At 35.3% G+C, this 27,223-nt stretch overlaps 1 protein-coding gene and 1 long non-coding RNA gene across 10 annotated transcripts in view; one reads left to right on the top strand and one right to left on the bottom strand.

The window, feature by feature from the left end:
* The window catches only part of ATRNL1 (attractin like 1), a 770,027-nt gene that overhangs the window by 558,255 nt on the left and 184,549 nt on the right, over window positions 1-27,223 (bottom strand). For 5 of the 9 annotated variants that reach the window (XR_014826350.1, XR_014826349.1, XM_084994465.1 and 2 more), the window contains one exon: window positions 18,975-19,193. The exons of 1 other annotated variant lie outside the window; for it this stretch is intronic. Coding sequence is in view for 3 of the 8 variants with exons in the window: in XM_084994465.1 (XP_084850591.1) it covers window positions 18,975-19,193 (219 nt within the window). In the remaining 5 variants the exon portion in view is untranslated. Of the gene's footprint in view, window positions 1-1,778; window positions 1,861-18,974; window positions 19,194-27,223 lie in introns of all 9 variants that reach the window. 3 more of the 9 variants (XR_014826351.1, XR_014826353.1, XR_014826352.1) reach the window with 1 other exon arrangement.
* The window catches only part of LOC146397080 (uncharacterized), a 412,496-nt gene that overhangs the window by 217,032 nt on the left and 168,241 nt on the right, over window positions 1-27,223 (top strand). The window lies entirely within an intron of this gene.

The following is a 27,223-nucleotide window of genomic DNA, read 5'->3' as shown; positions in this document are numbered from 1 at the left end:
AAGAAGTAAAGGACTGAAAAATCCTGCAATACAGCTGAAACTTAAAAATTCATGCTAAGTTAAAGAAATCGTATCTGAAAGGTTACACTTTACATGACTGCATTTAAATGAAATGCCCAGAATAGACCAATACACAGAGAAGGAAAGTGGATTAGTGGTTTTCAGATGCTAGAAGGAAGGATAAAAAGGTACTGACTTTTAAAAAGTATGGGGTTTTGTTTTGGGGTAAAGTGTTCCAGAATTAAATGATGATGATAAGTTGTACACCTACTGATTATACTAAAAATCACTGAACTGTAGGCTTTGAAATGAAGGCTTTTATGGCATATGAGCAGTATGTTAATAAGCAAACAGAACAGACCTAATTAGATGAGCTTAAAAATAATTTACACAAATTCTTGCCATCTCTCTATGTATGGCATTCATAATATTACTTTATCCTCACTCTCATCGAAAAAGTAGGATTTTTTTTCCCCATCTTTTGAACATGTATTGGCTTCAAGACTTTTTTAGAACAGTTGAATGCAGAAATAATGATATGGAAATTTTGAGCTTAGGCCTCAAGAAGTACACATACTCTGTTACCTTCTTATTATTCTCTTCTAAAAACAACATGATGGTATCCGTCTGGAGGATGATAGGCCAAATATAGTAGAAAACAATCATTTGCAACTGAGGGACCCTAGATCAACCTGTCAGCTCAAACCACCAGATGTGTGGGTGAAGAGTTCTGAGATCATCTAAAACCAGGCAAGCAGCCAGATAACTGTAACCACAGAGAAAACCAGGATATTGTCAGAAGAACTGCCTAGCAAAATTTCACAAGAGATGATGCAGCATCATGAGTAAAACTTTTAATAGACAGAGCTTGGGTTGCCATGTTAAATAATATTAAATAAGTAAAACATAGGTTTAAGAGAAAACTGGAAATATATAAGAAAGAATTAGTGAATTGAAATACAGAAAAAATATGATGCAAAGATATAAAATACAGAAACTACAACAAGAAAAGTTAGGGACATAGTGAATAAGACTAACATAAGTGAAGCAAACTCGTAGGAATAGAGAACAGAGTGACACAATGGGACAGATCCAATCTTGAAGATATAATGGCAGAAAACTTTATAAGCATGATGAAAAACACCTACAGAGTACATAAACCACACAACTCACAATCATAATAACAAAGAAAACTGATGCCTAGGTATACTGTACTAAAATTACAGATATCTAAAAACTAAGAAAAATTTTTAAAAAGTCTTTAAGAGGAAAAAGACATATTGCTTTCAAAAGAGAAAATAAAACTGACAGAGTAATTCTAAAGAGAAAGTGGAAGCCAGAAAAAAAGGAAATTACATCTTCAAATTATTGACAAAAATATATTTGTCAACTAGGAATGCTATTACCAGTAAAAAATATCCTTCAAATATTAAGACATCCATATACATAATAAAAACTTTTTCAGATATAAGAAAGCTAATCCACAGTCACAACTGAGAAACACAGTATTTTAAAATGCTAAGTAAAGGTCATCTAGCTAAAGAAATATAGCAAAGGAAATTCAGAATAGTAGGAAAAAATGGATATCACAGAAATTGGTCAATACATGGGTAAATAAAAAGATTTTTTTTCTTATCATGATTTCTTTATAAGAAAATGTCTTTTAAAGCAAAAAATAATAATGTGTGGTTAATAACATATAGAAGTAAAATATATAGCAGTAATTATACAAAGAACAGAAAAGAGCAAATGGAATTACACTTTTGTAATATTCTTACCTTATACATGAAGTAGTATAATATTGATTCAAGGTAGACTGTGATAAGACAAAGATGGCTATTACAATCACTACAGCAGTCACTAAAAAAAACACAAAAGAGGTATAGCTAAAAATCCAATAAAAGTGATAAAAATGGACTTTAAAAACACTCAATTAATCTAAAAAAGCCAAAAAGAGGAACAAACAACAGAAAAAAATAAAGGAAATTTTAAAAACCAATACCATGATTGTAGGGCTAAACCCAATAATATCAGTATTATATTAAATCTAAATTGACTAAATAGTTTGATAAAAGACAGATATTCTCAGACTAGATTTAAAAAACAAAATAAAAATGAAGACTTTTATGCTGTTTACAAGAGATTCATTGTAAATAAAACACATAGACAGAAGACTTCCACTTCTGCCCATGAAGGATTAACTACTGTGAGAACTAACCTCTAGCATAAACAACAAGAAAACTAAAAATACATGAAACAACTACTTTCTAATACAACAGGCAGTTTAGGAATAGCATCCCTGAGAAAAAGAAAACAAAATATAACTGCCCAGATTTGCTACCTGGAGGCAGATTTGAGGACACAGCCCTGGGAGGGAAACTCAAACAAAGACTAGAGATCTCCTTTCATTGAGGAAACAAAGGTCAAAGTTTAGGGAGGCCACAGTGGTTAGACTTTGTGAGGCAAGATACTAGAGAAGAGAGCTACACACAGCAATGTGCAGAGGGGTCCCCTTGAATCTTTGATTAAATAATGAATTAAACACAACACGAAGCTGAAGAAAGAACCACCAGAAATTACTAAGTGAAACAATGTCAAGAACTCACATAGACCTGGGAACAGCTTGTATTCCCACTAGTCAGAGTGGGGCGACTTCTTAATACAAAGAGCATTGTATAGAGACTACAGAAAAGCACTGTTTTAGTATTGGAAATAAATTAGCCAGGAACTTAGGGCTGCTATGTTCAGGACATAACAAACTTTAAAAAACAACATTTAAAGTAACATAACCGTATCCCAGAATAAAGTCCAACACACTAAAGAAAAAAAAATAAAGTTGAATAAGCTACAAAAAAACACAACATTGAGAATACTATCAAAAATAACCAAGTTCAAAAATCTGATTCATAATCAATAAAATATATATATATGCATTTATACATATGTGTGTATATATCCCAATAGAAACAGAGATAGAAATGGAAGACCAGTTGGGATGAGTAGAGAAGAAATTTTGGATAGTTATTAAAAGTATGCTCCAGGAGTTCCCATCATGGCACAGCAGAAATGAATCTGACTAGGAACCATGAGGTTGTGTGTTCCATCCCTGGCCTCGCTCAGTGGGTTAAGGATCCAGCGTTGCCCTGAGCTGTTGTGTAGGTTGCAGATGGGACTTGAATCTGGCTGTGGCATAGGCCAGCAGCTACAGCTCTGATTGGACCCCTAGCCTGGGAACTTCCATATGCTGTGGGTGTAGCCCTAAACAAAAAAAAAAAAAAAAAAAAAAAGGTATGCTCCATATACTCAAGACTACAGAGTAAAATGACCAAAAATTCAATATCCAAATATGAAAAATCAAATATACAAAATGAAAAATAAATTTAATAAGGTAAGCATAATCTTAAAGAATTAAGTTGGAACCCTATCTCACACCACACACAAAAATTAACTCAAAGCAAACCTTAAGAGCTAAACTTAAGAGCTAACCTTAAGAGCAAACCTTAAGAGCTAAACTTAAGAGCTAAACTTAAGAGCTAAAACTATTAATGTCAAAAAAAATTAACTCAAAGCAAACCTTAAGAGCTAAACTTAAGAGCTAACCTTAAGAGCAAACCTTAAGAGCAAACCTTAAGAGCTAAACTTAAGAGCTAAAACTATTAATGTCAAAAAAAATATATAGGTGAAAATCCTTGGGATTTTATTATACATGGTTTCACAGGCTTGACACCAATAGCATAAGAAAGGATAGAGAAAAAAAAATTAAACATCATCAAAATTTAAAAGTTCTGTACTTCAAAGGGCACAATCAAGAAAGTGAAAAGACAATCCACAAAATGAGAGAAAACACTTGCAAATCAATCCCTGATAAGAGACTCATAATATATAAAGAACCCTTACAGTTCAATAATAAAGACAAATGCCCCAATTAAACAATGTGCAAAGAATCTGATAGACATTTCTCAAAAAAAAAGAAACACTAATAGCTAATAAACACATGAAAAGATGTTCAACATCATTAGCCACCAAAAAACCACAAATCAAAACTACAAGCAGATACCACTTCACACCCATGAGCATGACTATAATTTTAATTAAATGATGTGAGATAAGCAGTGCTGGAAAGGATGCAGAGTTAATTGCAACTCTTGTATGCTGATAGTGGTAAAGTAAAAGAACAGCTCTGAACAAAGCAATTCCTCAAAAGGTTAAACTTAGCTACCATTTGACCGATATGTTCCATTTCCAAAGTAATGAAAACATGTCCACACATAAACTTGTACATGAATATTCACAGAAGCATTATTTTAAAAGCCAAAAATTAGTAGGAGTTCCCATCTTGGCGCAGTGGAAATGAATCCGACTAGGAACCATGAGGTTGCGGGTTTCATTCCTGGCCTCGCTCAGTGGGTTAAGGATCCGGCATTGCCGTGAGCTGTGGTGTAGGTCGCAGATGCGGCTCGGATCTGGCCTTGCTGTGGCTGTGGCGTAGGCCAGCAGCTATAGCTCTGATTGGAACTTCCATATGCTGTGGGTGCAGCCCTAAAAAAAAAAAAAAAAAAAAAAAAAAAAGACAAAAAGCAAAAAATTAGAAACAAATATTCATCAAATGATGAATGAATAAACAAATGTGGTATATTCATATAATGGAATATTATTTGGTAACAAAAATAAATGAAGTACTGCTACATTCCACAACATGGATAAACCTTGAAAACATTATGTAATGTGAAGGAAGCCAGTCAAAAGAGACAACAAGAGTATGACTCAATTGACATAAAATGTTCAGAATAGACAAATCCATAGGTGACAAGGGTAGGTGGGCATTTAATAGGCAGTGACTGCTAATAAGTACAAGGTTTCTTTGGGGGATGGTGAAAATGTCTTAAAATTGACTGGAGTCACGGTTGCATAACACTGTAAATATACTAAAAACCACTGAGTTATATGTACGCTTTAAATGGGTAAATTGTATGGTGTGATGGTTAGTCTTCTATGTGCCAATGAAGCTACTTTATGGTATTGTTTGGTTATTACTCAAACACTAAAGACCGCCTCCTGGGTGTGCAAGGGAACTGCACACATGGTGGGACAGTCATTATGATGATGAGGTTATATTACATGGCACAGTTGGCGTTAGAAAAGATCATCCTGCATGGACTCAGTCAAAGGAACTGGTTTCTACGTGAAGAAGAGACTCAAAGTGTGTATAATCCCATCTCAGTTGTTGACTCTACATTGCTAGTTTCAGAGACGGAGAATGTGGCAGAGAATGGGAGCATTCTTTGGGAACCAAAGTGGTCACTGGCCAACAGCCAACTAGAAAACAGTCACCAGAGCCTACAACTGCAAGGAACTGAATTGTGCCAACAATGTGAATGAGCTTGGAAGCATATTTTTCTCTAGAGCTTCCAAACAAAAATCTTGATTTCAGCTTTTAGGATCTGAGCAGAGAAGGCAGCCAGGCCATGCCCCAACATCTGACACACAGAACTGCAAGCTATAAATGGATATCCCTTAAGCCTCTAACTTTGTGATACTTGGTTATGCTGCAACAGAAAACACTATCAAAATAAAGCACTGAAATAAAAACAAACTGCTATGGTTGCAGCTACACAAAGTAGAAAGTGGTAACCTACACAGCTCTAGAAATTAACAAAGGATCCTCGTAATAAGCACTAAACTATCTATTTCATAAGTCTGTTATTAGGTGAAAATGCTTAAGAATGTTATATCCTCTTGATGAATTCAGCCATTAATCTTTATGAGTGACCCTCTTTAGTCCAGGTAGTATTTTTTTGCTCTGAAATCTATTGGCCTGATATTAATGTAGTTAATTCAAATTTCTTTTGATTTGTTAAGCATGATATTTCTATTTCCATTCTTTTACTTTTACAAGAATATGTATCTTGGGAATTCCTGCTGTGGCACAGCGGGTTAGGGATCCAGCCCTGTATCTGCAGTGGTACAGGTTCAAAACCGAAACCAGCTCAGTGGGTTAAGAATTCAGCATTGCCACATCTGTGGTGTAGGTTGCAGATGCAGCTTGGATTCAGTCCCTGGATAGGGAACTTCCATATAGTGCAAGTGCAGCCAAATAAATACATAAATTGAATATGTCTTTTAACATTTTAAATGGGTATCTTATAGGCTGCCTTTGTTGTGTCTTGTTTTTTTAGCTAATATGAAAATCTCAGCCTCTTCATTGGGGTGATGAGAACATTTACATTTGGCATGATTATTGAAATGACTGATCTTAAATCTATCATTTTGCCATTAGTTAACTATTTCTCCCCTCTGTTCTGTATTCCTCTTTTGTTCTTTTCCTACCTTCTTCTAGATTAATTATTATTTCATTTTATCTGCCCTCTTGGCTTATTGGCAATGGCTCTGTGTTATTTTAGTAGTCGGTTCAGATTTATAATATACATTTATAAATGATCAGAGTTTAACTTCAAGTGATATACTACCAGGTAGCATATTGTATAAAAATTTTACAACAGTAAACTTCCATTTTTCTTCACTTGGCCTTTGAGCTATTGTGAACAACTTACTTCTACGTAAGAATTAAACCCCATAATACAATGTTGTCTTATTTGTCTTAAAAAGCCGACTGCCTTTATTACCTATGGAAATATTAGACAAAAAGCCTTTACCCATACTACTACCATTTCTTTCTTCTCAATTCCTTTGCGAGATCAGACATATCTGGAACAGCTTTCATTCAGCTTGAAAGACTTCATTCAGCATTTCTTATACTGCAGGTCCACTAGTAGTGAATTCTTACAGTTTTTAAGTCTGAAAGAGGCTTTATTTTACCTTTGTTTTTGAAAGATATTATCACTGAGCATTCTAAGTTAACTTTTTTCTTTTGCTATTTAAGAAATGGTCCATTGTTTCCTGACTTTTATTTTTTCTGATGAGAAATCTGATCTCAGATTTATCTTTAGTCTTCTGTACATACTGAGTCTTTTTTCAGTGGCTGCTTTTATCTTTTTCTCATTGGTGTTAAGCAGTTTGCTTATTATGTGTATTAGTGTAGATTTTCTCATATTTTTTTGTGTGTGCTTAAGATTTACTGACATTCCTGCCTCTGTGGATTTACTGTTTTTATCAAATCTGCAAAAATACTGGCCATTATTTCTTCTACTTTTACTAATTTCATTCTCTCTCTCCTCCTTCAAAGTATCCAATTACAAAATATTAGGCCACAAGCCCCACAGCTTGTCCATTTTGTTTCACTTATTATTTTTTCTGTGCTTTCTTTTGGGCACTTCCTATTGCTTGTCTCTGATTATACAAATATTTCCTTTAACAATGTCTAATCCGCTATTAACCCTATTCAATTCATTTTTCATCTCAGAATATTTTTGATGTCAAATTCTACTTGGGTCTTTTTGTGTTTCTGTGACTGTGATATGCTCAATAATTATTTTAGTTTTTTTGAATATATGGAATATATTTATAATAATTGTCTCACTATCCTTGTCTACTTTTAACATCTTTTTCATTGCTAGGTAGGTTTCTGTTGAATTTTCTTTCTCATTATGGGTCATGTTTTCCTGCTTCTTTGCATACATGCTAATATTTTATTAGCTGTCAGACAGTATAAATATCAATTATTACATTTTTGGTGCTGGAAGTTTTTGTATTCCTACAAATATTCTTTAGATTTGTTCTGGAATTTGTCTAAGTTAATTGAAAACACGTTGATCCTTCTGACCATGTTACACAGGATCACCACAGCATTTAGTCTAGTGCTAAGTTTGCCACGTAAGTGAAGCAAAGTTCTTGTGAGTACTCTCCATGCGCCCCATGAATAATGAGGTTTTCCACACTAGCTGTTTAGAGCAGGCAGTTTCCAGTCCTATATGTTATTTGGTGACTATTCCATTTATTCCTTTCAGCCACTTCTGTCTTTCTACAGACTCAAGTAGTTTTCTACAATGATGTACTTAATTTTTAACTGAATACCCAGAAGACAGCCCTCTACAGTTCTCCAGAGTTGTCCCTCTATACAAATCTCTCTTCCTTGGTACTTTTTTCCATGAAGTCTGGCTGCCTTGACCTCTCTAGGCACTGAGCCGCATCTCCTCAACTCAGGGTAATCACCAAACTCGATGTTCTCCAACTGGACTGCCTCGTGCATACTTTCTCCAGGCATTAATCTAGGACAGTGGGAGGGCTCACCTCATTTGTTTCCTGTCGCTGAGGAATCAGTGCCCCTTGTTACCTAATCTCCAATGTCTTAAGAACGGTTTTTTTTTTTTTTTTATCAATTTTGTCCTATTTCTTAATTGCTTAGAGTAGGGGCACTTTGACTGATTCACTCTTAAAGTAACCAACCATCCCAGTTTGCCCAGGACTATCCTGGTCTTAGAACTGAAACAACTCCTCAGTCCTGGGCAAACCAGGACAGATGGTATCCCTAATCACTGGTACTTCATTTTGGCTTGAGGATAAGTTTCCTTTTTACTTTAAAAATATGTTTAAAAGATACCACCATTTTTAAGCAAAATAGTTGTACTATGGAGTTTATAACATATTGAAAAGCAATAATGTCTTAAATTATGCATGAAGTATAATATCATTTAAATGTAGATTGTGAAAAGTTAAAGATAAAAGTAAAACATAGAGCAAGCTCAAAAGAATGTAATATAGTAAATAAAATAACAAAATAAAATAACAAATCATAAAATATGTTCAATTAATTTGAAGGAAGGCAAAAGAAGTAAACAGGAACAAAGAACAAATGAGAAAAGTAGAAAACAAATAACCAGATGGAAATTTAAGGCAAACATTGTTAATAAACACATTTAATTTAAAAGGTCCAAACACTCTAATTTAATGGCAGACGCCATCAAATTGGACCAAGTAGAAAGAACTGGTAATAATAATGCGCTGTCTTTAAGAAACACACTTTAAATATAACATAAAGTAAAAACATGAAAATAGGTATCATAAATATATTACTCTGAAGCAGTTCTCAAAGAAAAAGTTATAGGAGTTCCCGTTGTGGCTCAGTAGTTAATGAATCCGACCAGGAACCATGACGTTGCGGGTTCGATCCCTGGCCTCACTCAGTGGGTTAAGGATCCGGTGTTGCCTTGAACTGTGGTGTAGGTTGCACAAGTGGCTCGGATCTGGTGTTGTTGTGGCTCTGCCGTAGGCTGGAGACTAGAGCTCCTATTGGACCCCTAGCCTGGGAACCTATACATGCCATGGGAGCAGCCCTAGAAAAGGCAAAAAGACAATCAATCAATCAATAAATAAATAAATAAAAAGTTATAACACTAAAAGTTTATATTAGAAAAAAAAATTATCAACTTTCTACCTTAAATAACTAGAAGAGCAAATTAAAAGCTATTTACAAGACCAATGAAACCTCTAGCCAGACTAATGAAGAGAAAAAAACACAAATTATCAATACTAAAAATTCAAGAGGAATTCCCAGTGTGGCTCAATGGGTTAAGAACCTAACTAGTATCCATGAGGGTGTGGGTTTGATTCCTAGCCTCGCTCAGTGGGTTAAGTAAGGATCCAGTGTTTCCTCAAACTGCAGCTCAGGTCACAGATGCAGTTTGGATCCCGGGTTGCTGTGACAATTGCATAGGCACACAGCTGCAGTTCCAATTCAATCCCTAGCCTGGGAACTCCATATGCCATGGTGTGGCCCTAAGAAGACCAAAAAAATAAATAAATAAATAAAATCGATTAAATTTAATTAAAGAGAGACTATCACTAAAGATCCTATAGAGAGTAGAAGAGTAAATTAAATATTATGAACTTTTCTGACAATAACATCTTACACGAAATAGACAAGTTTCTTGAAAGATACAAACCACCAAACTCACTGGAAAAAAGGGGGTGAAACTGAATAGCTTCAAATCTACTAAAAACAGAGACTTTGTAGTTAAAATTCTAAGAAAACTCCAGGCCCTGTCTGATATCTTCAGAGACAAGAATGTTTCTTCAAACGTTTTAGAAAAAGTTAATATCAATTCCACATAAACTCTTCCAGAAAACAGGAAACGAAATATTTCTCAATTCTTGAGACTGATATCAAACCAGACATTAAAAAAACTATAGATCAATATTCTCAATGACTTAAATGCAAAGATATTTAACAAAATTTAAACAAACTGAATCCAAAAACATAATAAAAGGATAACATGATGAGGAAGCAGAATTTATTCCAGAAATATAAGAATGGTTTGACATTTGAAAATCATTGAATATAATTAACCACATTAACAATAAAAACAAAAACTTTTATCATCAGCTCAACAGATGCATGCCTTTGGAAAAATTACACATCTGTTCATGATTTTTTTAAAAAAAATCCTCAACTAGGAACATAAAGATACTTCCTTAAGCAGATAAGATATCTATGAAAAATCAACATCTATCATCATACTTAAAGATGTTAAAAGCTAAACACTTTCCGACTAAAACTCCCACTAATTCAATTTCATGTTGTCCTGTAAGTTCTACCTAGTGCGATAAGGAAAGAACAAATATAACACTATTGATAAGCAACTTAAGGAAAATCCTAAAGAATCTATAATAAAATTGAGATAACCAAGGTCACATAGTACAAGAGCAATATAGTAAAATAAACTACATTTCTATAAAACAGCAAATAATTTAAAATTAATGTCCTTTAAACACCATTCCAATAGCACGAAGAAACAATATAAAACTTCTTGGTAATGAAAACAATGGAGGATGCCTAGCTCTATAGCTCCCAAAATGTCCTCTAAAGAAGAAAAAGACAAGAAGGAAAAATAGAAAACTACCCCAAAAGTACACCCTCATTATAATCGGACAACAGGGAAAAAAAAAAAAAAAAAAAGGAAGAAATCCCATATGCTACTACCCCATTGCAAGAATTTGTGGTGAGCAAGTCCTCACCAAGATAAACCAGAAAAGAGGGGAGCAAGCAAGTTTAATGTTGATATAAAACCTTCTCCAGAAAGTGTAATTTTTTTCTCTTTCTTTTAGATTTTTATTTTTTCTATTATATTGATTTATATTGTTCTGTCAATTTCTACTGTACAGTAAAGTGACCTGGTCATACACACACACACAAACACACACAAGCACATTCTTTTTCTCACATTATCCTCCATCATATTCCATCACAAGTGACTAGATATAGTTTGCTGTGCTACACAGCAGGATCTCACTACTTATCCACCCCAAATTCAATAGTTTGCATCTACTAACCCCAAACTCCCAGTCCATCCCACTTCCTCCCCTTCCCCCTCGGCAACCACAAGTCTGTTCTCCAAGAAAGAGTAAATCTTTAAGTATGAAAACATTAAACCAGAGTCTTTGCAGACCAGAGCATCATACATAAGAAGAGAGCTTAAAAGTAGGCACAGTTTGAAGTAGAAGTCCTGAACAGAAGTTTGGGGAGAAAAAATGCACAAATAACAAGAAAGGTGTCTCTTGGCAATGGGTAGTTAAGAAATAAAGAAATAATGCAGAAAAATTAAATTCCTTCAAGACAAAAAAGAAGCTACAAATTCAGAGGACACATGAAAATCAATCAAGAAAGTGAAAAGGTGATGCAGAAAGAAATAGACAGAAATGGAGAAGAACTAATATTTAAAACTATAATCCAGAGTTCTCTGGTGGTGCAGTGGGGGTTAACAATCCGGACTTGTCACTGCAGTGGTTCAGGTCACTGCTGTGGTGCAAATTTGATGGGAACTTATACATGCCACAGACAAGGCAAATAGAATAGAACAGAATACAATAGGATGGGACGGGACGGAACGGGACGGAACGGGACGGGACGGGACGGGACGGGACGGGACGGGACGGGACAAGACAGGACAGGACAGGACAAAATAAAATAAAAATTCCTTTGTGCTCTGATCCAGTCATTAGCCCCTACCCTCCTGATCTTTAATACCATAAACTAGTTTTGCCTGGTTTTGAAAGTTAAGTAAATTGAATCATAGAGAACGTCTTTTGTGTTTGGCTTCTTTCTCTCAACACTATTTGTGAGAGCATCCATACTGTTGCATGTAGTGGTAGTGTAATCATTCTTATGTTATGTATACCACTGTGTGGCATATCCATTTCTTTATTCACCCAACTGTTGATGACATTTAGATGATTTGCAGATTGGAGCTAATAAATAGTGCTGCTATGAATATTCTTGTACGTGTCTTCCAAGTGAATGTAAGTATACTTTCTATTGGGTCTAGTGATCCTAGACCAGGAGTCAGCAAACATTTTCCATAAAGGACAAAAGAGTAAATATTTTAGACACTGTGGGCACCGTCAAACATCTTTCCCTTCCTCCCCTCCTTTCTTCCTTTTCTCCCTTCCTTCCCTCTTTCCTCCCTTCATGCTAGCTCTTTCCTCCCCTCCATCCTCCTTCTCCACTTCCACTTCATCTTTCTTTTCAACCTTTGAAAAATGTAAAACCATTCTTGTTCACAGACCATATAAAAAGAAGCCACAGGTTAAAGTTGACAGTAGACTGTCATTTGCCCATCACTGGGCTAGACATAGGAACCTTGAATCATGGGAGTATGCATTTGTTTAATTTAAATAGGTATTTCCAAACTGTTTTCCAAAGTGTTTAATACCATTTAGGCTCTCAAAAATAAAGTATACAAAATTTCTACCTGCTCTACATCTTTGCTAACACTTAAAATTATATTTTTCATTTTATAGATTCTAGCGCATGATTAGTGGTATCATTTTGTGATTTTAATTTCCATGTCCATCATGACTAAAGTTAAGGACTTTCTCAGATGTTTATTTGCCTATTGAATATTCTCTTTGGTGATGTATCTGTTCAACACTATTGGCCATTTTTCATTTGGGTTGTCTGTCTGTTTATCATTAATTTGTAATTAATACCAATTCTAAGTAAGAGGTTTTTGCTAGATATATGCATTGTAAAGATCTTCTCTAATTCTGGAGTTTGCTTTGTTCACTTTCTAAATGGTGCTTTTTTTAAGAATAGGATTTCTTAATCTTAGTATAGTACAATATATCATATGTTCCTGTATAGCTAATCTTTTGTGTTCTATGTAAAAAGTCACTGCTAACCAGAAACTGCTTTAGCTTCCACATTTACATCCACAATCTGTCTGGAATTAATTTTTTGGGTAAAATGAGGTAGGGCCTAGATGCAATTCTTTAGCTGTCATTATTATTATTATTATTATTATTATTATTATTATTTTGCCTTTTCTAGGGCCACTCCCACAGCATATGGAGGTTCCCAGGCTAGGGGTCGAATCGGAGCTGTAGCTGCTGGCCTACACCACAGCCACAGCAATGCAGGATCCAAGCTGCATCTGCGGCCTACACCACAGCTCACGGCAACGCTGGATCCTTAACCCACTGAGCAAGGCCAGGGATCGAACCTGCAACCTCATGGTCCTAGTCGGATTCGTTAACCACTGCACCACGATGGGAACTCCAGTTGTCATTATTCATTGAAAAAGTCATCGTTTTTCCCACCACACTGGCAATGTTATCTTTGTCATAAATCATGGGATCACATATATGTAGATCTGTTTCTATAATCTCTATCCTCTCTCACTGTTTTATTTGTCCATTCTTACACCAATTCCACATTGTGTTAATTATTATAAATTTATCACAGATATTGGTAACTGGTAGTCATATGAATTTTTATTTTACCTGTTTTCTTCTTATTTTCTGACTGCTCAACAGAAAATAAAAATATCAGCCACCATCTGGATATGAGAACTCCAGAGGCAAATTTTAATTAAAATTTTCCATTTATTGACTAGGAAACACTCACTCCTCATGTCACAGACAGATTCCCTACCTAGTCCCTCAAAAAAAAAAAAAAAAAGTGGAATATTAGGGGGTCCATCCTTCCCTCCTGAAATTCTGGCCTTACACAACTTTCAATGAAGTTCCGTGGGGTCTAATGCCCACAGCAAAGAAGGAAGGAAGGAAGGAAAGAAAAAGAAACACAACTTTCCTCACATACCAAGAGACTGGGAAATCATATAACTCCTCTAACTCTCAGATGATAAGATTTGCCCTATTTGAACACAAATAACAAAATGCATATCTAACAAAAGCACTATTTTATATTTGGAAAAGACTGCATTAATTGTGTATGTGTCAATATCCCCGAGGTATAATAACATTTTTAAGTATTTCCTCTCCCTTTCTCCATTTTCCCCTTCTGAAGCTCCTATTAGGTATTTGAAAGTTCTCAGTCTATCCTTACTGTTAACAGCTTCTTTTTCATATTTTCCATCATTTTATCTATTTTTCCTGTACTTTGGATTATTTCCTCATATTGATCTTCCATTTTGTTAATAATCCCTTCCACTAAGTATGATCTACTGGATTTCTAATGTCAGTGACAATATTTTTCACTTCTAGAAGTTTCTTTTAATTATTTCTCTAAACTGCTATATCTTTAAAAATTTTTTCTTTTCAAATAATTTTAAATTTATAGAAGAAATGGGCATAACATTCCTGTGTACACATCACCCAAATTCCCAAAATATTAGTATCTTATATAACCATGGTATATTTATCAAAATTAAGAAATTAACTTTGGTACTATTCACCAAAGTTCAGATTTCATTTGGACCTCATCAGTTTTGCCAGGAATGTCATTTTTCTCTTCCATTATCCAATCCAGGACAGAACACTGCATTTAGCGGTCATGGCTCCTTAGCTTCTTACAATCAATGGCAGCATCTCAGTCTTTCCCTCTCTTTCATGATTTTGTTTTGGAAAGTGCTGGTTAACTATATTGTAAAATGTCCTTCAATTTGGTTTGTCTGACATTTTTCTCATGACTAAACTGAGTTATACATTTGGAGGAAGAACACAACAGAAGTCAAGTGCCCTTCACATCACGTCACATCAGGAGGTACATACTATTACCGTGACATTACTGGTGTCGTTAAACTTGTTGAAGGTGATGTTGACTTACTTTCTCCACTGTGAAATTTAAAAAAGTTTCCCCTTCCATACTCTATTCATTAGAAGTGAGTCACCATGTCCAACCCACACTTAAGGGGAGAGAAATTAACCCCCGCCCTCTAGCAGAAGGAGTATCAAGGTAGTTGTGGACATGTTTAAAACCACCACAGTAGTTAATAAATATCTTTGAGACAAATACCTGAAAGCTATACCCATATATCTTGTTTCTCCTTAAAATTTCAGCCACTGATTTGAACATTCTTAAACAGATTATTCTTATAGCATTTACTACTGTGGGGGTTCTAACAGTAATTTTTTTTTTTATTTTGCTCATTCATTCCACATTTATTATTTGGAATTTTTCAGTATGGAATATTTATCAATTCTTACCTGTTTATTATTTACTCAATCATTTAAATCAGTATAGAATCATGGATATGTATTTTGTTATTTGGGTCTCAATCCAATCCAGTCATTATTTTTTGCCCAGATTTGACTCATTAAGAACACTTGCAGGGTCGCTTTGACATGTTCTCATTTTTTTTTAGTACTTTCTTACTTGCTGGCACTGAACAATACTTTCAGGCTCACCTTGTATTCTCCCTGCCCCAGCCCTAGAATCAGCCATTTCTCCAGAGAAATGGAAAATGGTATTTAGAAACCAAAATATGGGTACTGAATGTGCTCATTGTTATTGGTATATCATGGTTTCTAGGACCTCTTTAGAAAACAGAACTAGAAAATATACATATATACACAAATAAATGTGTATATATATACACATATATATATATAAATACACTATGTATACACATATATCAATATTGACATCTGACCATGTATATATTAAAATAAAATTGAATTCATGCTTTTACCCTAAACTAATACCACAGGGTTCTTTGCAGTCTTCACTCTGCATATTTTGTACTTCTTTCTCTGACAATGGGAAACCTGGCTCACATTAAGCACAATTAATTTATATATTTATCCAAAACTAGTAAACATACAAAGTACTATGAGAATTGTTAACCTGTGTTATGTGCGAAACAAATTTACCAATCAGAATATAACGTTTATACAGTTTTTTTTACCTCTAGTTTTACAGTATCCATCAAAACACTGTTTTCCAAGGTTACTTAGCTCAGCTCCTTTTTTTGACAAGGTTATGACATTTGTAATGCAGTTAAATTTACTAATCAGTTTTCATCGTAGGATCCCTTAACATCCTGGTTGACTTTTTTTCACTTTGCAGTCAGAAAAGTTCACTCGTTGTGGTATATAGTATGGGTCTGACAATGGCATAGAGTCATTATCAACTACACCAGTATCATAAAGAACATTCCACAACCTAAAAAGTTCTATTTTGAGACCCCCTAAAGGCAATCTCTTTACTACTTCTTAAAAGTAAGTGATCTCTTTTCCATCCCCATGGTACAACATAGAGCCTTTCTATCTGGCTCTTTCACTAAGCAAAATGTATTCAGCCATGATTCAGCCATGCTGCTGTGTGAATCAATGGTTTGTTCCTCTTTTTGGTTTTCATATATTCCAGAGTCTATGTAGAAGGTATTGCTGCACTCTCTGACATCAACATCATGAATATTTTCTCAGGTCAGTCTCCCAAAGCAATAGAAATTAGAGCAAAAATAAACCCATGGGACCTCATCAAACTGAAAAGCTTTTGCACAGCAAAGGAAACAAAAAGACAACTTTCAGAATGGGAGAAAATAGTTTCAAATGATGCAACTGACAAGGGCTTAATCTCCAGAATATATAAACAACTTATACAACCCAACAGCAAAAAAGCCAATCAATCAATGGAAAAATGGGCAAAAGACCTGAATAGACTGTTCTCCAAAGAAGATATACAGATGGCCAACAAACACATGAAAAAATGCTCAACATCGTTGATTATAAGAGAAATGCAAATCAAAACTACCATGAGATACCACCTCACACCAGTCAGAATGGCCATCATTAATAAATCCACAAATAACAAGTGCTGGAGGGGGTGTAGAGAAAAGGGAACCCTCCTGCACTGTTGGTGGGAATGTAAACTGGTACAGCCACTATGGAGATCAGTATGGAGATACCTTAGAAATCTATACATAGAACTTCCATATAACCCCACAATCCCACTCTTGGGCATATATCCGGACAAAACTCTACTTAAAAGAGACACATGCACCCGCATGTTCATTGCAGCACTATTCACAATAGCCAGGACATGGAAACAACCCAAAAGACCATTGATGATTGGATTTGGAAGAGGTGGTATATATACACAAGGGAATACTACTCAGCCATAAAAAAGAATGACATAATGCCATTGGCAGCAACATGGATGGAACTAGAGAATCTCATACTGAGTGAAATGAGCCAGAAAGACAAAGACAAATACCATATGATATCACTTATAACTGGAATCTAATATCCAGCACAAATGAACATCTCCACAGAAAAGAAAATCATGGACTTGGAGAAGAGACTTGTGGTTGCCTGATGGGAGAGGGAGGGAGTGGGAGGGATCGGGAGCTTGGAGTTATCAGACACAACTTAGATTTACAAGGAGATCCTGCTCAGTAGCATTGAGAACTATGCCTAGATACTCATGTTGCAACAGAACAAAAGGTGGGGAAAAAAAATGTAATGTATACATGTAAGGATAACTTGATCCCCTTGCTGTACAGTGGGAAAATAAAATAAAATAATAACAATATAAAAAAAAGAAGGTACTGTTGCACCATACGCCACATTCCCTTAGTCTTTTTGGTTTCAGGGCAGCACACTGCCAGTGCCTCACCTAAAGCAAGTTCAACAGTATCTCCCTACTTTTCTGCCTCAGAATGTTCACTGATATCAGGATAAGTTCAGCTATTAATCAGATATTTCAGCACAGCTCAGAAGTACAATAGCCCAGAGGCATTGCCTCAACCAGCAGTGGAAGAGAGTTAGTGGATAAATGCCCCACCCTCCCAGGCCCTCAGTTGGTTAACTCAGAAGAGCATTCTTCATAGGTCTTCACAGGTCTCTGGTGGGTCAAGTTCAAATTTCCCAATATATTAGCCAACTTAATCTCCCTTCTCTGAAATTCTCTATTCCCTCACTTGTGATTCCAAGGTTCATTTCCCAAATAAACTATCTCATCCAAGTCTCTGTGTTAGAATGTTACCTCTTCTGAAACACAATTTCCCCAGACAGCCCCACGATTCACTCCCTCAACTATCTTAGGTTTTTAATAGTCATTACTTCTCAGTGAGATCTTCCCTTACCATTCTATTTTAAATTGCAAGCTTTATCCCCCTTCCTTGCTTACTTAATAGCACTTATCACCATCTAACTTCATATAGGCATATCCATGTGTGTAATTTATTTTATTAATTTCAATTAGAACACAGGCTCAATTAATGCAGTGATTTTAGTATTAATTTTTAATTGTTACGTGTCTAGCACTTAAAACACTCTTTGCACATAGTAGGCACTCAATAAAATATGTTGAATAAATTAATTTTTCAAGAAGGTTGATTTATTTGATATAAGAACAGACTTCCTATTTTAAAAACCCTAAACACTTTACTGGCATTCAAAATTGAATGGTAGCGAATACCAAAGGACAACTTGTTCTATCATGGATATTATACAGAATAGTCCCATACATAGCATGAAGCTTGACTGGATCTTCTGAGTTGCCTTTGAATTCTAAGATATTATAATATTATAAACAATAAAAGATTACACTACGGGGTAGAAATTAGGTATGAAGACAATACTGCTTCCTTTTAACAGTTCACATGAAACCAAATCTAATAATGACATGTTGTGTATCTGGTTAGCCTATTTAATGATTCCAAGCATAATACCACATACACAACAAAGAGGAACATAGGAAATAATTTTTTCAATCTTTTAAATTTGAGCCTAATTTTCATTGTTTTTTTAATAAATCTTATTTATAACAGGAAAGGAAAAATAATTCTTGGTGTTCTTAAGCAGAAACTAAAATGCTTTCATCACGTTCCTATTACCTGGACACTGGATAAAGGACCACTCATAGTTCTTCTCTTTAGGACAAAGACTGGTGTCAAGAGCCATCTCATTATTATGCATTCCAACAAGCTTCATTGGCCCCCGAGAAGACCCTTCAATGCAGTGTCCTCTTCCTGTATTACTGGGATCATTGCACCATCCACACCCAGGCTGTTCCAAACATTGTCCACAGGTTCTCAATCCAGAGCAATTTTGAGCTGCATGGCAGGAACATTAACAAATATGTTATATGAGTTGATATTCAAATAGAATTGAAAGCTAATGGAAAATAGGAACCAAAAAAAGGACAGTCAAAGGTCATCTATAGTTAATGTAAACATCTTTTGTAGAGATAGCAATTACTTTAAAAGCAAGAAAAACATATAAACAAAAAGGAGATGAATGGGCTGACGTAAGAGTGAAAAAAGGTTTGGTACCATGATATGGAGAAAAATGAAGTCACCCCTTAAAGACTGCTGAGAACTTTGCCAGTATTAGGGCCTCCTGGAAACTGATTCAGGGGCCTAAAGATCACATTTACTATTGTCTGTGATGTAGAGCAATGTTGGCTGTTATTGTCCTGTCAGTGAGGACCTGCAAAGAAAAATATGCATCTATCTGTGAATGTCCAGTGTAAATGAGGCCTATATGTTTCCTGAGATGGCTGAACCCCATGTGGACTGTCTCTCATAGATAATGCTCTTCCCAAGGCCCCAAAGTACTAGTATTTATTATCATCTGATGAGTATACTCAATCTCAAAGAGTAAAACTGAATGGGAATATGGAAACTGGATACTCTGCTTTAGCAGGCAACTCTCTCTCTCTGACTTTCAGGGATGCAAAATATCACAAGACTCCCTCAATGAAGTTCAACCTGTTTTGTTTAAATGACGCCTGCGCACTTCAACAAAGCCTATAAATACTGTGATGGCTTTTCCAAGGAGGAAGATATTGCAGTCTGCCATCATATTCACAATAGCTGTGATGTGATGATTCAGATTTTCAATTATCAATCACAGTATCCTATATTGGCCTGAGACTTTATTTTTACTGATATTTTGCTAGAAAAGGCACACTTTGTCTTGGGAATAGTTTATCCATAGAAGATAGTGCATAGGTATAAAGTACTGTGGGTGATGTCTTCTAGTCACATGCTAGAAAAACCTCGGAGGGGAAAAAAAAAAAAAAAAGTGGACTTCTGACAGGCTCAATTTCACTGTTGCAATGGCAATAACTTAATTGCCACTCAGTGTTTTAATATTACTAGAGACCAAAATGTCCCTCACATGGCTGCAAATAAGAATGGCCCAAGCTTCTCAGCAAATATCAGAAACTCAATATAGTAGATTTTGCCGGGCTAATAGAATATTGGATTAAAGAATTCATCAATTACAATATGGTTTGTTGTTATGAATTTCTTGAGTGCTGAGCATTTCAGAGACTGGATGTAAGAAAGTAAAGAATGCCTAGCATTTCTTATATCCCCTTAATAGTAAATATAAAAGGAAGAATATTCTTTGATTCACTGAACACATATGATTAATGTTAACCCCATAAATAATTCAATGATATGAACATACTTTTTTACAAAATTTTTTCAGCAATATATAGTGTTAAACAACACTTCATTTAAAATATCCTTAGATAACTGAACATTTTATATGTTACCATAACTTTCCTTAGACTTTTCGCTTTGAAATATTTCTCCTATATATATATGATTGTAGCTGGTCCAGAGTATTGCTGGCTTGATAATTCTAATTGTCTTCAAAACTATACTGAGTTGCTATGAAATCAATGAGAAATAATGGAAAACATCATATTAGGTATGCCATCTTGACATTCCAATTATTTACTATCATGTAATGAACTAAAATAAATCTTTAGTAAGTCTCACCCAAAGTAAATCTAGGCTTTCTATGATGTATTCATATCTCCTAGGAAAGTAAACTTCAATTTAGGATTATCTTTTTAAGAAATATAACCAATCAAATGTCTTGACAAACCATAATGTACAAATTAAACCTAACCTATTCTCAAATACAACATTCTTGTTACTGATTTTCAAATAGCTGGGGAAATCTTAGATGAAAGAATCCTGGGTTTCTTACACCGAATTACAAGCTAAGGTTCTGTTTATGTATCAGTTTTATGCTTTAATATGAGTAACAAAATCTCATGTTCAGAGTAACATTCTATTCTCTTAGATTTTATTTTAGATATGAAATTATTACATAAAGTAAGGCAAGTTTGGTGAACTGCTAAAAGATTAACAAAATATTTATTATTGTGTAATTTAAACTAAAAAACTGAAAACCTCTAATGTTTTTCTTTTTCTTACAGAAAACAATAACACAGGAAAGCTTTGGTAGGCTGTGCTATTTTTCATAAGTTATGGATAGAGACTGTGTATTAGCTACAAGTAACTAGAGAAATTTTATTTTATTTTATTTTATTTATGGCTTTTGAAACATTAACTTGTAAAATATTCAGTGTGATTTCTGAAATGTGTAAGAATTTGAAAAAAAAATCAGTCTGTAGGAAATTAGGCACAAATTATTACTGGAAACTTGTGATTTCCAATCCAGCATGGAGGGAGCTTAGAAGTCACCACTTTATTCTAATAAAAAGAAAAAAGCAGCAAATACTGAAACACCAACAATGCTTCTTAAATCCACCAGAGAAGTGAGGCCACAGGGCAAACCAGAGTACCCAAAATGGGAGACAGACAGCAAAATACAGAGAATCGTGATTTACTGGCATAGAAGCTTCTGCAGGATCCAGTCGCATGGTAAGAAAACCCGTACTGGGAGTTCTCATCAGGACTCAGGGGTTAAGAACACGACTAGTATCCATGAGGATACGGGTTTGATCCCTGGCGAGGGTTAAAGATCCAGCGTTGCTGTGAGCTGTGGTGTAGGTCACAGACGCAGCTTGGATCCGTGTTACTGTGGCTGTGTTGCAGGCCAGCAGCTGCAGCTTCGATAGCCTGGGAACTTCCATGTGCCGCAGGTGTGGCCCTAAAAAGGAAGAAAGAAAATCTGAAATGTAACTAGTGAATTGTTGGAAGCTCTGTGTGGACAATTCTGAGAGTTCAGATCTGCAAGGGACCCAGTTATGTGAGAATCCACACACACGTTTTTGTGACTTTTACCTCCAGAAGCTCTGAAAGGTTCTCACAGCAAAGAGCGAAGAAAAACTCCCTTGTACTTGTAGCACAGGGAGGGAAAAGAGAACCACTTTGAAATATGCCAGAGCACCATTCTTAAAAATGACTGAAGAAACAACTTAACAGAGCCGGTACTTCTGGAGTTTTATCAGAGCCTAGCTGTCCCAGTTAGAGAAAAATACTTAACTCCAGTCTGCTCTAGCATTCCTTATGGGGTAAGAGAAATATGCAACTACAACTCCCTCCAGCCATCATGTACCACCTAAAAGAAGGGGAAAAAAACTGAGAAACACAAGCGAAATTCAAAGCACAGTACAGGGCACAGGCTCATCAACAGGCTGAGATGCAATCATAGGCCAGGAGAATACTTCCCCTCCCTGACACCCTACTACTACATCATTAAAGGCCTATTTACAGCAGTTTCTTTTACTCCTACATCATTATCTGTCCATCAAGGAAAAAAACTACATGAAATACCAAAAGGCAAAAAAGTGCAATCTGAAGAGACAGAGCAAGTATCAGACCAGACATGGGAGGAATGCTGGAATTTTCAGACCAGGAATTTAAAACAACTATGATTGATAAGCTAAAGACAGCAGACAAGAAGAGATGAGCTGTGGAAACACAATGATAATAGTTTCTAGAATATAACGTATAAGAAAATCTAGATGACCATGGGTTTAATGAGGATGTTTCAGTTTGACAAGAAAAGTACAATTTGTAAAAGAACTGATAAACTAGACTTTGCTAAAATTTCAATTTCTGCTCCACAAAAGATACTGCCAAAAGAATGAGTAGACAAGTCATAGAATGTAAGAAAATATCTGAAAAATACACATCTGATAAAGGATTATATTTCAAAATATACAAAGAACTTTTAAAACGATAATAAAAAAACCTAATTTTGGAGTTCCCTTCATGGCACAGTGGTTAACGAATCCGACTAGGAACCATGAGGTTGCGGGTTTGATCCCTGGCCTTGCTCAGTGGGTTAAGGATCCGGCGTTGCCGTGAGTTGTGGTGTAGGTCTCAGACGCAGCTAAGATCCTGCGTTGCTGTGGCTGTAGCGTAGGCCAGCGGCTGCAGCTCCAATTCGACCCCTAACCTGGGAAACTCCATATGCCATGGGGACGGCCCAAGAAATGGCAAAAAGACCAAAAAAAAAAAAAAAAAAAAAAAACCTAATTTTTAAAAATGGGCAGAGGGAGTTCCCGTCGTGGCACAGTGGTTAACGAATCCAACTAGGAACCATGAGGTTGCGGGTTCGATCCCTGACCTTGCTCAGTGGGTTAAGGATCCAGCATTGCCATGAGCTGTGGTGTAGGCTGCAGACGCGGCTCAGATCCCATGGTGCTGTGGCTCTGGCACAGGCTGGCAGCTATAGCTCCGATTCGACCCCTAGCCTGGGAATCTCCACATGCCGTGGGAGCAGCCCAAGAAATGGCAAAAAGACAAAAAAAAAAAAAAAAAAAAAAAAAAAAAAAAAGGACAGGGAAGTGGGGAGGTACAAGATAGGGATATGTGATTAAGAGATATAAACCATGTTGTATAAAATACATAAGCAATAGGATATACTGTATAGCACAGGGAAACGTAGCCATTATTTTGTAATATTGTTAGGTGGAGTATGATTTATAAAAATATTGAATCACTATGTTGTATACCTGAAACTAATACTGTAAATCAACTATACTTCAAAAAGAAAAAAATGAAACGGGCAAAAGACCTGAACAGACTTCTCATAAAAGATACAGATGGCAAGTTCGAAAAGATACTCCACATCATTTGTGATTAGGGGACTGCAAACTAAAACAATGAGATACTATTCTACACCTATTAGAATGGCCAAAAACCAAAACACTGACAATACCAAATGCTCACAAGTATGTAGAATGTGAAGAAACAGGGAATTTGACTCATTACTGGTGGAATACAAAATACAACTACTTCAGAAGACATTTGGGGGGTTTGTTCTCATTTATGAAGAAAACTTTCCAAGTTTCACTTAGTAAAAAAAGAAAAAGAAAAAACCTCAATTGATCATTGAAATAACTTTCTAAAAGTAACATAAAACTTAGACCATTTCTAATACAGTTTTATTTATAACTATAAAAATGGTTTTAAAGACTTACTACTGTCAAATGTAAAGTGAATAACTAGATACATGTAGTACAAAAATCTAAGTCTAATGCATATAATCCATACTAAAAAGATATAAAGGTAGAGGCAAAACATGATACAACCATTGTTCAGAAGCTGACATCTTTGAAATGGTAACACTCTGATGCTAAAAGCACTTGGATTTTGGGCAAGCATGTCATCTTCATTACTATTTTATTTTCTGGCATTTCCTCGCTGCCTAATAAATGTTGGTTAAAAACATAAAAAAGAATTAAATGTAATAGAGAAGGGGTTTGTTTTTCACAAAAAGTGGGTCACAGCCAAGTAAATACTAATTCCAAAAAACACAAGGGCTCCTTAAGGCAAAGTAAAATGCCCCTCTTCCCAGTAAGGAGGCACAGGGCATATAGTTTTAAAAGCTGTGGAACAAAAGTAACTGCTAATAGACATCATCAGCTCAAATGAGCTATATATAGCCACAGGGAAGGTAAATGTGACAACAGACATAACAGTGAAAGAAAGACCTATGGAAATGAAAAATCCAGCAGACTAGACTAACTGCTCAAGGAAAAAAACTGCAGAAATAAAAAATAAGACTTTATAACAATCAAGAAAACAAAAGAAGTAAAAGATCAAAAAAAAGAGATGCCAAAGCAAGACTGAAGAACTGACCCTTGTATGTCTAGCTGACAACCTCACCAGCAGTAGTAATCATTATTTAGTCCAGCAGCAGTAAAAATGCAGTTCATGCCTGTGTTCAAATAGTTAATCATGTTTAATTTACCTTTCAAAAATGGACTTTCAACTTTTACAGTAAATTACTAGGTTCTCAAAAAAATCACTTTAACTGGATAAAAAGCTCCAAATTTAAAAAAAATAAAAAAAAATAAAAAAGGAAGAAATATCTGAATTTCACTTAGCAAACAAAGATATGGAAAACACAAATACATTTTGGAGATATGGAGCTTGGAGGTGGACCAAGATGACAGAGTAGGAGAACATGGAGCTCACCTCCTTCCACAAACAAATTAAAAATGTATCTACAAGTGGAACAACTTTCACAGAAAAACCAACTGAAACTAGCACAATATCTCTTATACAACCAAAGCTGTAAGAAAGGATCTCCAAATAACTGAGTAGAACAGGGGAGAAAGGGCATTGGGAGAGAACTGGCGCTGCTAGGAGCAATCTGTGAAGGAATGAGGGTATGCACAAGCAGATCCTTGCTGTGCAAAGTCCTCTTGCAAGCTGGGAGGAGCACCAAGACAGATAGAGGGACTGGAAGAGCCCGAACTCTATTCATGAGGAACGTGAGCCTGCTGGCTTCCTAGCAATCAGGGCATAGAGAGACAAATGCTAACAGCTGCCATCTCACTGGACTTCTACAAAGGGAAAAACCAGCAACCTAGGATACTCCACTCAGCAAGAATATCATTTAGAATAAAAGGAGAGATAAAGAGTTTCTCAGACAAGCAAAAACTAAAAGAATACAGTAATACTAAACTCAACCTAAAAAAAAAAAAATTGAAAGGTCTTATCTAAATGGGAAAAAAGCAAGAATCTATAGGAAAGGAAAATCACAACAAGAAAGACAAAAATATAACAGAATTGAAGATCAATTAAATAATTCACTACATAGATGAAAAAACAAACTAAAATTTTTTGTAAAAGCAATTATAGGAGTTTCCACTGTGGCACAGTGTGTAAAGAATCTGACTGCCACAGCGTGGGTCACAGCAGAGGTTTGGGTTAATCTTCAGCCCAGTGCAGTGGGTCAAAGGATCCAGTATTGCCACAGCTGGAGCAAAGGTTGAAGCTAAAGCTCAGATTCAATCCCCAGCCTAGTAACTTCCATATGCCAAAGGTGTAGCCATTAAATAATAATAATAATAATAATTATTATTATTATTATTATTATAACTACAATTAACAGCAAAAGGATAAACATGAAGATATAAAGTAGAAGATCAAAATCACAAAATGTGGGGAAGAGGAGTAAAAAGAATGCAGATTTTTTAGAATGTATTTAAACTTGTATGGGGATGTCTAAAGCAAGTGGATATGGTTTAAGAGTTATGGTTTAACACACTTGAAAACCAGGATAATAACAAAGTAAAAAATACAATAAATTCACAAAAATAAAAAGAAAGAAACTTAAACATAATACAAAAGAAAACCATCAAAACACAAGTGGAAAAACAAAAAGAAATTAACACAGAACTACAAAATCAACTACAAAATGGAAAACAATGTTTAAAATGGCAATAAATGCATACTTATCAATAATTACCTTAAATGTCAGCAGATTAAATGCTCTGGTCAAAACACAGACAGTGGCAGATTGGAGTAAAAATCAAGAACTTATAATATACTGTCTACAAGAGACTCAGTTTAGGGTATAGTCCAAATAAACAATGAACATACACATAGATTGAAAGTGAGGGGTTGTCCATGCAAATGGAAATGACAAGAAAGCAGGACTAACAATGATCATATCAGGCAAAACATAGTTTAAAACAAAGTGCATAAAGACAAAGAAAGATACTATATAATGGTAAAGGGATTGAAAAAAGAAGAGGATGTTACAGCTGTTAATATATATGCACCCAATATAGCCACACCTAAATACATAAAACAAATACTAACAGACATAAAGCCAAAAATTAAAAGAAATACAATAATAGTAGGAAACTGTTAATACCCTTCTGACATAAATGGATACATCTTCCAGACAGAAAATCAATAAGGTAACAGAGAACCTAAATGACACATAGAACATTTGGACCTAATTGATATCCACAGGACATTACATCCAAAAAAAACCGTAATATACATTATTCTCAAGTGTGCATGGAACGTTCTCTAGGACAAAACACACACTAGTAGGCAAAACAAGCCACAACAAATTTAAGATGACAGAAATTATTTCAAACACCTTTTCTGACCACAATGGCATG

Source organism: Sus scrofa, chromosome 14 (genome assembly GCF_054392235.1).
Source record: "Sus scrofa isolate SSC_HxYL_T2T_F1_AM1 chromosome 14, Sscrofa_HxYL_maternal_Yorkshire_Landrace_v2.0, whole genome shotgun sequence".
In the NCBI taxonomy this organism is placed as follows: domain Eukaryota; kingdom Metazoa; phylum Chordata; class Mammalia; order Artiodactyla; family Suidae; genus Sus; species Sus scrofa.
The sequence above is the reverse complement of the archived record's forward strand: the minus strand, read 5'-3'. Positions and strand labels throughout refer to the sequence as shown.